Genomic DNA, 13,056 nt, shown 5'->3' with positions numbered 1-13,056 from the left:
GCATGTATTCCCCAGTCCACTTCTCCCAAAAAAGCACACGCTTCCTCAAGAGATAGGCGCCTCTTTTGCCTGCCAGCCCCTCTTCTTCCCAAAAAGCACACGTGGCCCCAGAATAGCATATGGGCCACGTTTTTCTTTAATGAAGGGCTTTATAATAATTTTTAAAGGTTTTTAAACCTTTGTCCCCACCAAAACCCTTTGTCCCCATGGGTTGAGAGACTTTTATCACTTGGCCCCCTTCACACTTGGGGTTGTCCACATATGGGCTCCCTTTTTGACTCCAACCTGATGCCATTCACATTGTCCACCATGTCCCCGTGCACACCTGCATCTTGTCTAGAGAAAAACACAGGGTCGTGACAGTTGATGTCGTATCAATGCCTCTATGGTGTGCCCTGTATATAGATGTCAAGTTGAGCATTGTACCTTCTGCTAAACATGGTGAAAGTCCATGAGTAAATGAGTGCAAGTAAGAGCATATCTTTTTTCTGCATGTTTTTCTGAGATTCTTTGTTTGTAATGTGATAGGTACGCAATCTTGGCAAACCTGTTGAGCTTGCAAGTCAGTATTATCAGGAAGGAGCCGATGAGGTAGTAATTATTTCCTTATGACGTGCTCATCTTAGGTCACTGAGGCCCCCACTTTTCCAAGACCACCCTATCACTTGCATTCAACGACCTTGACTGAGGGGGTATATTACCACCCCCCCACCCCCACCCCCACCCCCCCCTCCCCCTTTTTTTTTCCCCCCTTTCCCCTATATAACGGGAAAAAAAGGGGGTATACCCCTATCCACATGTTTTAGGCACAAATAAACCCCTTTTGTATGTATTAAGGTCGTGAATCCACATTTTAAACCCCCTAGTGCATATGCATGTGTTTTTTGTTTCAACAACTGCAATGGAGGCTGCTCCAGACATTGACCATTGTTTAACATGTCATAATGTGATGGTTTCTCAACTGTTGCATTTAGCATGTATGCACATCCCATCCACGCACCGTGCATGCACACACATCCATACAGGCATGCTTGCATGCATACATTTACACACATGCACACACACATACATACACACACACACACATACATACATAATAAATAAATACAGGCATATTAGACACATGCACACACGCATACACATGTGCATGCCTTTCCGCCCATCACACGGCCACACACACATGCACACACATCATACATGCCTCTGCTCACACACATGCATGTGCCTTTTTTTTTGAGAGTTTATTATTTTGTACTATGTTTGTGGTGGGTTCAAACCCAAGACCTGTATGTCCACAAACAGAGGGTGTTGCCACTCAGGCTAGAGCCTGCCTGCACACACAAGAAGTTTTATAGGCCTCTCATAGTGAATTGGAATGTAATGTGATACGTGAAGGGCAGGTGGCATTTCTCAACATTACAGGTTTTCGAGAATTTCCTTTAGGTGACATGCCCATGCTGGAGGTAAGGATTTCATGCTCAAATGTTTTTCTCTAGGCTAGGAACTTAGTGCTTTATTTGTTCAATGAAAGTTTCATCATCAAAGTGGAGTCTTTACTATGGTGCGAATAATTTTTAGGTCCTTCGGCGTACATCAGAGAAAGTTTTTGTTCCCTTGACAGTGGGAGGGGGCATTCGAGATTTTACAGACAAAAACGGAAGGTAAGTTGCATTACTGGATGTATGTTTTTATACATAAAGCCTTGCACCTGCTTTGGGGTGCTGATGACATGAATGGGGATGTAAAAGCACAATGCATGATGGTGTCCATGGTCCACTTGGACTCTGAAGGTGACTCTTTGTGAAGCTGGTGCATTATTCCTTGTTAGATTTGATTTTTTTTCGAGACGTGTGTGTGTGTACATTATACACACGTACACACACATACATACATTCATAAATGCATGAATACATAAATGAATGTATGGATGCATGCATGCACACATACAAATATACGTACCTATGTATGTATATATATATGTGTGTGTGTGTGTGTGTGTGTGTGTTTTCATACATACTTATATACATACATACACACATATATATACATATACACATATATTTACATCATGGTTGTCACGGTACGAAAATACGATACCGTACGGGAATTTTTGGTACGATATGAAATTTTCGGATACCGTACGATAAAATACGGTTTTTATTTTTTACACTTACAACGTATGGAGCTTCAAGCTTGAATGTGAGGGAAGGTTGGGAGGGGAGGAGTCTACAGTGCTTGAGGAACCAGAACATGGATATGTGTCTCTCCCGGTTGGATCTCCCGATTGTCTCCAAAAAAGAACCTGGATGGGTAATGCAATACCAAAGGTCTCCCAGTGTAGCGTTTATGACTAAGGGACCGTCCTTGCACAAATACGAGGAGTGCATCTAGGGTGATAAGTTTAGGGACTCCTCTCTAGATCAAAATGGCCATGTCCAAATCTTCTCCCTCGTGCATAACTTGAGAATCTAATTGTCTAGCCTACCTATACCAGGGATCCCCAAGTGATGTAGCAAGATTCTCTCATCCTACCAATCAAGTGTACACTACCAGTCTACCTTGCCAGATTTTTTAGGTCTCTCAACAACCCCATATGGAATACTGAGTGGACACGAAAGTTGCGAAGTATTGCGAGCATTTGGGATCTTCGTAAAGCAGGGTTTCTATATTTTTTTTAGCATTTGGATTTTTTTTTTCCAAGGATTTTTTTTTTGGGAAAAAGAAAGAAAGAAAGAAAAACTCGTATCGTATGATATCGTACGGTATTGTACCGTACGAACCGTACCGTACGAACCTGTTTGTACGCGTACGAGAAACAACTATGATTTACATATACATTTATATAAAAGATCTATATATGTATACATATATATGTACATATATATTTATATAAAAGGTTTATATATGTATACGTACATATGTATATGTATAAATAGATATAAATATAAATAAATCAATAAAAACAAATATGAGGATAGAACATCTTCCTGAGGTACGCTTTAAGATCTAACCAGGTCTGGGTATTTCGGTTGAGACAGTTTGTCTCGCAATGGTTCCTCCATGTGACCCTGGCCGTTTTCACAATTTTCAATCTGGCGAGAGCCATCTTGCTCCTCTCATTATAACCGGTTACATCAAAATATTCTTCCATTGCCTCGATCCATTTTTCCACTGTTTCTCCTAACTGTTTCCCTGCACACTTGAAGAGACCAGGATAGGATTGGTGCAGGGCTTTACGAACGTCCGGATCTAACTCTTCATCATCGTCAGTAAGAGGATCCGGCTCTGCCTAGCACGGGCCACGCGCCTCATGATTCTGACAAAACGAGATTTTTGTCAACTTAACTTTGTCATCAGATTTTCGATTATTTAATTTTAGCCCAGTGTTACTAGGCGTTTCTGAAACGAGAGGTATGAAACGGGTTTCATACGTTTTGAACCGTTTGAGAAAAGGTAAGAAACGGGTCTAAAAAGATTTCAAACAAAATAGAAAAAACATGTATATTTTTAACTTGAAATATACAGAAAAATATGTATTTAGCCCTATGACATGAATACATAACTTATAAGAGACCACATTGAATTTATTTCAATAAAAACAAAATACATGTAAGATATAATGATATCACAAATCACGATTGATCATTTGGCCACTGCCCACTACCAAGAAAACGCTTCATACTTCATTAATAGTGATAACTAAACATAAATCAAATGGATCACCACGTGGGTGATGAGTCATGACTCAAAATCCATGATCAAAATAAATAACATGTCCAAATAAAATGATTCTGCTATCTGCATCTTCATCCTCATCTGCATCCCATGCTCATCCTCTGTCTCTGCAGCCTCACTCTCAGGGTCATTGTTGGTAGCTGAGTTCTCAAATGCCTCATCCTCTAGAGATGTAGGTGTAGCACTAGTACTAGCCTCTCGACGAGATCGTGTAGTGCGAGCTGGAGCCATGATCTCCTCATAGAGCATGGAATAGACATCTCTCTTCTCCTAAGGAATTTCGGGAATCTCCTTGCATTTCATGATACCAATCTTATCTGGATTCACTTGGCAAGGCTCAATGGGATGATCCTTTTGCTCTAGCGATCGAAGATTGCAATGGCAAAAGACAAGCCTTCTCCAATCGTGCTGTGGAGAGTTTGTTTCTCTTTTTCGTGCGGAAAAGCGCCTATGTGCTCCAGTTTCTCTCACAAGGCCCTGAACTGTAATCTTGGGAGAGAATTCTCAATGCAATCCATGTCTACATTGTACAAAAAAGAATGTAAAGTTAAGAGTCAAAGAGAATAGAATTTGAATATAGATTTTGAAAGAATAGGAGACAAAGATACAAGATTCAAGAACCTTACCAAGTTGGGTGTACCAATACTGTATTTTTGCCTCCAAGACATTGGTTCCAACTGTGTCTCCTTCAACAATGTAGTAGCTCGCCCAAACATATGGCTACTGTTGTGGTAAATGAGAAGCTCATCCTCGAGCTTCCTCATAAGCTGTATATCACCTTCTAGTCCCACCAACTTGGTAATGTACTTGGTCCATCTCGACTCTAGTTCCTCATTCCTCCAAAGGGGATGCAAAATGTGAGCGAATAACATGGATTGGCGTATGAAACCAATCCCAATGCCGATTCCAAATCTCCTTAATATCTTGAGCTCTATATGTGACATACTTAAGAGATCAAGATTTAGGTTATAGGAAGCACCAAGAAAGCTACAAGTCTAGACTCTACATTTATAAACAAGGTAATGCACTGTGCAAGGGTGAGCAGCTGTTAGGCGACAAGGTAGGGCAAGTATTGAGAGCTTCACCGATTCTATCCATGAACTTATAAAGCAGCCCAATGGTACTCCCCTCCATGTCTGTGAGTCGAAGGACACTATACATGGGCTGAAGTGCTTTCACAAGCCCCTCTGCATCCTGCCACTAAGTATCTCTCATGACCATACGAGAGAATGCTATAGACTTGGGCTCGTGCTTGTCCTCCCATGCTGGCCACTCATGATACACAACAGTGCACAATAAGCCATGTTGCACTCTCACTAGTCTCTCCACCACAAAAAACATATATGCAAACCGAGTTTTGGAGGCACATGCTCAAAACCTTTGGCCCTGTTGGCCCAGTACATGCTCTAAACCTTTGGCCTCCTTGTGACAAAGTTCACCATGCTAGATGCAGCTGAAAATACATGGCTCACCCAATCAAGCTTCCCCACATCCTCAATCATCAAGTCAAGGCTGTGAAACTCATGGTGCCCGGGGGCTAGGGCCTTTGACACACTTGTTGATACCATCAATGCATATTAAAACATATAAACATGGCCACAACCTTAACACATATCCATCATCACTTTGCATAAAACATAAAAGCTGGACAAAACATCCACAAATGCTGAAAGTGAAGCTTGCACATGTGACACCGCATAGAGGCCGGAATGGGCGGACTCCCCCCTTGGAGTATTATATTACCCAAGGAGAATAATATCATGTACAAACTTTGAGGGCCTAACTCTCCCCACGGGAGATGCCGGAGTATGATGTATCCATATACAACCATCGTTGGACCAAACACACAGGCTATCATCAAAAGAAGCCCCTAAATACCATGAATGCGTGTAAACCACCTCCTCTGGTGAGGGTACTGATCTCCCCCATCACCACGGGTCTTCAAGATGCCATATGTGGAAAACTCAGCTGAAGCAAATAATATACCATATACATCACCATGAACAAGTTGGGCAGCACCATGGGCAACCAAAACAAGTCAGGGCAGCACCAATAGAGCTGGTACAACAGCTACAAAATCTGAAAGAGTAGGTACACTCTACTAAGCCGGTACAACATTGGTTGAGTAGGTACAATGGCTCGTACAATAGGTATAGTGGTTGGTACAATAAGTACAATGGTTGGTACAGCAAGTACAATGGTTAGAAATTGTAATAAAATGATTACGTACCCTTGCCTTCAGTATTTCTTCGCGATGGAAGCCTCCAAATTAGTCCCCAACAGCCGGTATTCTTCATGGGCAGCCTTCAAGAGACAGAGAAAGAGAGTAGCCATCATTAGGGGAGCTTGTAATGGTGGTAGAGACTAGTGTGCAACAAGAGAGCCTCCTTCAAATGAAGAGAGGGGGCTCCAATTATAGATTTGGGCCTCCCATGAGCTAAAATGGCAAGAGAAGGCTATAATGACAAGTGTGAGGCCACTTGTCTTACTTTGATTCCCTGTCTTGACAAGTGTGAGGTCACTTGTCTCACTTTGATTCACTTTCTTGCCACATGTCCCAATCTAAGAGATGGGCTCTCCCATAATCTTTATCTCTAAAAATATCCTAACTGGTAGCCCATTTGTCATAGGTACTTTGGCAACTCTTGGTATCTGCTCAATTCCAGACGTAATGAGACGAACAGAATTTCCATCGGAGTCGGGCCAAAAATAGCAAAACTCCTAAATTTTAGGAGTGTATTCCAAGATAATTCCCCATTCCCAAAGCTTGTTCTTTCTGAATATTTGGATGTCCTGAAGTCCACTAGACCTCTTTCATACTCGGAAATGTCTAGGCTGGTGACAGGTTGTGTGTTGCACAAGATGTCCACACAATCTTGGGGAACTCCCATCTTGCCCATGGATACACAATTGGACCCATTGTTCGTGATCACCTACACAATGTTATCAGGGCCAATTTCATTGATTGCCTAGTGCACGTGGGACATAATGAACTTCCTTGTAACCACTGTCCCTGCCACCGATGCATCTATGACACTAATGAACATTCTGCCTTTGCAGGAGGACACAAGAATGTCGTACACATTTCTCTTCCGCACATCGGTCCATCCATCACAAAGCCACCATACTTTGCCTAAGTGGCCTTGAGAGGCGGTTCGTAGCGCGACTTGCTCTCCCCCCCCCTCCTGTGGTTCTGCCTGCGCTCCCCCGCCCCCCCCCTTCACTTGCTTGTGCCCCATCTTCGCAGCTGTGCCCCCCCCCCCCCCCCCCAAAGCAGCGTTTGATCTTGTCATGCAGCTAAGCCCCATTGCACTGCGTACGGCCCAGGCCTTTGCATGGTGGCAGCACGGCTTCGACCCAACATTTGACCCATTAGCTGGAGTTTCAGGCTTTCCCGTGACAGTTTGCTTTCCAGGCCTTAGGAAGGAATACCTTCCTCTTCTCCCAGTGATTGGTGGTGCCATTGGGAGAGTGATGGAATCCCCTCCCACCGTTGCCTCGGCCCTCGTAGGAGCAGCGGGGATTCCATCTCTCCGCATTTGTATTGCCTTGCCGGATTCTGTGCCTCACATGATATCTATTCCCAGTCTTCAGGGCGATCCCATTATGCAGCGAGTGGAGTACTCTGGCCTTCCAGGCCAATGCTTTATCTGCAGACGGATGGGTCATCTGGCTAGAGTTTGCCCTCGGCGTCATACTAGGCGATCGCCCCCGGTGGTTCCCCCTCCTACTTCCCATTCAGATCCTCATCAAGGGCCGAGGGAGGAGCAGGTTCCCAGGCCGCGGAGCACTAGGTTCCGACCATGGAGGACCAATCAGTTGGAGAGTGGTAGATGGTTGGCCCCTACCCCGATTTCCAGCCGAGCACCAGAGCTGAGCGTCGCCGCTGTGCGTGCCAAGCTGGCAACAAGCAGGAGGATTTGGTTCTGTCAGAGAACCGTTTCGAGCACTTATCACAGCACCCGCCGGCACCCCCCCCCCCCCCCCCCCCCCCCCCCTCAAGTGGCAGCCGATTCCATGTTGCGACATCTCCTCTGCCCTTGAGTGCCTAGTGGGGCAGGTTGACCCCACCCTCGGTTTGTCGAACCTTCCCCAATAGCCTTCTTCTCCGATGGATACCTCTCAGCAGCATCCCTCTCCAACCTCTCCGCCTTCCCACTCCCCTCGCTTCCTCCCCCGTCGCCTCCCCCCCCTCCCCCACCCTCACCTCCGACTCTTTCCGCAGTCGTTCCATTTGCCCCTTCCTCTTTCTCTGTGCTTGCGATCCCCCCCCACTCCGCCTCTCGAGAGCATTCCCGTTAGCCCCTTGCAACCCCTGACCCGGAGAGGAGACAACCGGCGAGTATCGTTCGCCGCTTGATTCATTGTTTCTCAGAGCCAGTGGAGATGACCATTGTGGCCTCACCAGTGAGGGCTCTCCCACCCGAGTCTTCAGGCGGGCCTCCCAGGATCTTGGGGTAGCCTATGGATAATGGTTTCTTCCGATGTCTTCTGACGGAAGGGACAGACAGGTTTGAGGATACTGTAGCCCCTATTCGGGTATGTGTGGTCTTCCATCACTCTAGACCCTCTACGCCATATAATGGTGCGATGATCTTCTCTTTCCCCTTGAGCGCAATCCCCGAGACAGAGTGGGATTCAGAGTCGGTGGTCGCTACCACACAGGATCAGGCAGTTGAGCTATTGCATCATCTGCAGGATCTTTTGATCACAGACGTTCTTACTCATCTATGGCCTTTGGCCAGGATGGAGCTTGGTGGAGCAGCACACTGAGACCAAGGAGGGGAGATGGTGACCTCCAGTGTGGAGGTGCTGCTTTTTGTGTTCATGCATACCTCGCTCGTCGCAGTACCTCCCCCCCCCTTCTTACAGATACCTTCATTGTGATTGATGGAGCACGAAGTATTCATACTCTCCGCTCGGGTAGAGTGGCAGTACATGGAGGGCAGGATCCACACCCACTTGGCACGACTCCGCACCAAGACATATTGTGACTATTCCCTGTCTAAGCCTGCACCCAAGACTCTTCGAGTGGAGGGAAGTTCCGGTAGTTCCGCCTCACACAGATTTTGACATGAGGATTGTCTCATGAAACATTCAGGGCTTAGGGGGGCCTCTTTCAGAGATGAGGCGTCCGTAGAGGGCTATGGTGGGGGGATCTATCGACATTCTTTTCCTTCAGGAGCACCATCTTATTGAGGGGCGTACCCGTCACTGCGGGAAGATTCTACCAGGTAGGAGTCATACTTTTTGGTCTCCATCCTTCCGTCCTTCAGGGACTCAGGGAAGAGTGTCTCTCTCTGTCAGTGAGCAGCTTATGCCGTCTGTGACAGGATCAGGAGTCATAGTTCCAGGACGTGCTCAGTGGTTACCATTTTGATTGGAGAGGATAGCATTTGCTTCCTCAACATTTATGCGCGAATGCGGCTGTAGGTAGAGCTATCTTTTGGAGCACTGCCCGATAGGCCCTTCCCCAGGCTGATTTTTGGTGCATGGGCGGTGACTTCAACATGATAGAGGCAGCAGGGGACAGACTTGGAGGTGGCACGACCACTGTCTTAGGGGTGTACTCTGCATGGGAGGAGATGATATTGATTCTTAGGGGACAGGACCCTTGGCATCTTCTAGAGTTTGGGTGCAGCCTTGGGAGTCTTAGCTTTTCTCGATCGGATAGAAGGCGCACTGGTCCAACCTCTCTCGGTTGGACAGGTTTTATGTTGACGAGTGGGCTTGCGGCTGTGGAGGCATGGTTGGTATTCTGGCAGGCACTACATTTTCAGATCATGCCCTGGTTATTTTGTCCCCAGAGGACCCATGGAGGCATGACAGACATGCGAGCTCCAGGATTCGAGATAGCCTCATTCAGGACCCTGAGATTTGTAGCCGGATTGAGCAAATATGGGGGGGTCTAGACTTTTCCCCAGGATCTGCAGCGTGCACTTTGGATGAGTGTCTTGGGGAGGTCAGTATTTTCTTACAGGAGGCAGCCCAGAGGAGATTGGAGGGATTTCCGGAGCAGGAGAGGAGTCTGAGGAGGGGCCTAGCCTCTTTACATCTTCAGGGGAGTTCCCCGGACAGCATGTGAATTGAGAGTCAGATCACAGTTGCCCGCACGGAGATTCAGTCCATTGAGGAGAGGAGGGTGGAGTAAAGATACCATGCCAGGACCTCTTTCTGGACTCAGGCCGGTGACAGAGTTACTGGAGATTTCTTTGAGATAGCCGGCCCTCACAGGAGGAGAGACGATATTCGCAGGCTACGTGGCCAAGATGGAGTTATTGTTTCCGATCCCTCGCATGTGAGAGCCATCGCCATGGATTTCTTCCGGTCTCTTCTCATTGGTGCCCCATTATCCCCCCAGGTGATGGATGCGCACGAGAGAGTCTGGAGACACGAGAGAGGTGGTTCCCCCCTCCCTTCGGTCTTTCTTATTATTGACCCCTTTCCCTGCAGAGGAGCTAGCGGAGGCGGTGAAGGCATCACCTAGGGACAAATGCCTGGGGGTGGATGGGCTTCCTACTTCTTTCTTTCTTCGCCATTGGGACCTCATGGAAGGTGGCCTTCACGCTGCCTTCAATGAGATTATGCACATAGGTGCCATGCTAGAGAGGCTCATAGAGGGCTTGATACATTTGATTCCCAAGGACGGTTTTGATAGATTGGAGATCCGGCAGTGGAGACTCATCACCCTTCTAGGGACGGCCTACAAGATTTTGGCCAAGGCCATCAGAAGGCGTCTTCAGCCTCCCTCCCAGACTCGATTGATGACACTCAGACTGGTATTCTGGACATAATTGATCTCTCTCCCCAGCAGCAGCTCGCTTCACTTCTTCTGAGTATTTGGAAGAAGCTTCTATATTGGAGCTCGGCGAGGCTATCCCTTGCAGGCAGAGTGGTGGTGGCGAACCAGGTGTACTGCTTGCCACCATGTGGTACATCGCCTCGTGCTGGGCCTTTTCTCGGGCTTGTATTGGCCAGGTACAATGTTTGATCCGGAACTTCTTGTGGGCCGGAAGTGATGGGAGGCCAGCCAGGGCCAAGGTGACATGGAGAGTGATCAGTCAGCCACGTAGCAGAGGGGGGCTAGGTCTCATTGATCTAGCTATACAAGTTGGGCAAGTTGATTGCCAGAGGACTCCAACCCGGTGGTGAGTGTCACCAATCGGCCGACCATTTGGTCCATCTCCAGATTTTGTGTCTCGTTCACTTGAGGCCAGGCCAGTGTCTCATGTGAAGAGGCCAGTATTTTGCTGACATGGAGGGGAGCCAGACTGGTGCCACCTGTGTGTTAGCAGGATGGTGTCGTATGGACGGGAGCCAGACTGGTGCCACCCGTGTATGACCTGGACTGTGTTCGACCCATGGGATTGTCACGCCATGGAAGAGCCAGTATTCGTGCTGTGTTTTGCCTTTGGGACTGTCACACCATAGGGAGGCTCGTGCCTGGAACTGTCTCTTACCTATGGGACTGTCACTCCATAGGAAGACCACGCTTTTATGTTTTACGTCGTGCCAGTTTTTGTGCCGACAGATATTTTGTACTTGTTCCATGAACGGGAGATATGTCCATGTTACTATTTGCACATGCACACATATTTTGCATGTTTGAAACTGTTTTCGCATGACTTGTATTTTTGTGTTTGCCTGCTTGACGTGTTACGTACTGAGCGGGGATGCCTGCCAGTGAGTCGTGAAGTCTGCTCTGTCTTCTGAATGTTTTAATATTTCATATTTTAACCTTTTGTTTTATAAGGTCATTGGTTCACACTCACTTAAAAGTGGGCACCCCCTTTGGGCACCCACTTAGGGGCCAAGGTGGGGAGCGCCACTTAAGTGAGTGTGTGGGGGTGGGTGCATGGTCACCTATCCACACTCCCAAAGAGCTGGCCGCCCACATGCAAGCATGGGGAGCCAGCCAGCACATTTTGTTTACTCCTCCTCCATCCTTAATAAGAAAAGCTCCACGACCACCTTTGGAGAGAGGATTTTGTGCGCCTCCATCACCCTGCGCTCGATCGCTTGCTGTTGACGGCTGAACCTTTTTCAAAGGCGGCTGTGCTACTGCATACAGCCGGCGCATGCTCTCAAGTGGGGCCATCCCCTCCATCGTTGTTGACGGCTGTACACGCTTCAGGGTACTCTGCCTTCACAGAGGCGGCTGCCACCACCTGAAGGCTACGCTTCAACTCTGCTACAGCCGGCTGCTCCTCCAGGCCATCCCCTCTTCAGGTTACAGCGAGGCGGCTGTGCACTGCAGCCAGGCGACTACAGCAGCATAGAGGTGGCTGCTCCTAACTTCAGCGTGCTGCCTCTGCTCCTACAGGCGGCAGCATACCTGCAGGCTGCGCTGCCTGTTCCTCTTGCAGGCAGTTGTGGGCCACCTCCAGCAAGCATTGCGCCCTTTCTTCAGCAGGCTGCGCCAGGCTGCTCACAGCACAGTAGGCGGCTGCGCACAAGTGGCTGTGCACAGCAGCCAGTCAGCGAGGCGTTACCTCTCCTAAGGCGGCTGCTCCATCCTCTTTTTGGCAAGAGGTTGTGCCTTCTTTTCATAGGCGGTCTCTCTCTTCTTCAGGAGGCTATACCTTTCTCCAAGCTGCTACTCCTGTCGACGTGCTGCTGCATCTTGGTGTCCGTCATTAATAGCTGCACACAGACAAATACCACGGGTATTGGTCTTCCATCTGCTATCCACAAGTAAGTGAATTTTTCAGATTTAAATAAAGTATTTTGTGATAAATCTGTTAAGGGACTCTCTCTCCACGGCAACACCCGTTCGGTGCCGGGTAGTCCAAGCTCTATTGGAGAACCTCGGTCCAAAGGTGCTGAGATCGGGAGATCTAGGCGTTAGTACGAGAGTGCCTGTTTGTGTGTGGTCTCGGAACACCAGTGAGGCGCTCTCCGCGGAGTCCAATGAAAGCACAGGACCGTAGAGACTGGACCACGCTAGTGGTCGTTCTGCTTCGAGCATCTACTTTGAACGTCGACTTCGAACCTATTTGTTTGGTACTGTATTCATATGTACATGGACATCATCTGGTTCTTGGAACCCATGGAGCATTGTATTTGTTAAATACTCCCAATAAATATATCATATATTGAGGGGGGGGGGGGTCGGCCCGTTCCGGCCCCCGTGCTGGTGTCCATCTTTCAATTTCATTTCATTTCAATTTCAAGTTGTATTAAGTTGTCCATTTCAAATTGTGGTTTTAAAGTTGTGCTATTACGCGTGTGGGTGTCCAACGGAGTCTTCCCACTCGACGGGATCGGTTTCATTGGTATCAGAGCACGGTTGTTTCCCTCTTCCTAGTGGAGAAACGAACC

The 13,056-nt window shown here is 47.7% G+C and overlaps 1 protein-coding gene across 3 annotated transcripts in view; it reads left to right on the top strand.

Moving 5' to 3' along the window:
• Positions 1–13,056, top strand: part of AT-HF (HIS HF) — a 117,583-nt gene that overhangs the window by 79,844 nt on the left and 24,683 nt on the right. For all 3 annotated transcript variants that reach the window (XM_086812035.1, XM_086812033.1, XM_086812034.1), the window contains exons 10-12: positions 529–591; positions 1,401–1,463; positions 1,579–1,661. In XM_086812035.1, the coding sequence (XP_086668161.1) occupies positions 529–591; positions 1,401–1,463; positions 1,579–1,661 (209 nt within the window). The remainder of the gene's footprint in view (positions 1–528; positions 592–1,400; positions 1,464–1,578; positions 1,662–13,056) is intronic.

The sequence above is a fragment of the Cibotium barometz genome, chromosome 18 (genome assembly GCF_041138505.1).
Source record: "Cibotium barometz isolate CiBa-2024 chromosome 18, ASM4113850v1, whole genome shotgun sequence".
In the NCBI taxonomy this organism is placed as follows: domain Eukaryota; kingdom Viridiplantae; phylum Streptophyta; class Polypodiopsida; order Cyatheales; family Cibotiaceae; genus Cibotium; species Cibotium barometz.
The sequence above is the reverse complement of the archived record's forward strand: the minus strand, read 5'-3'. Positions and strand labels throughout refer to the sequence as shown.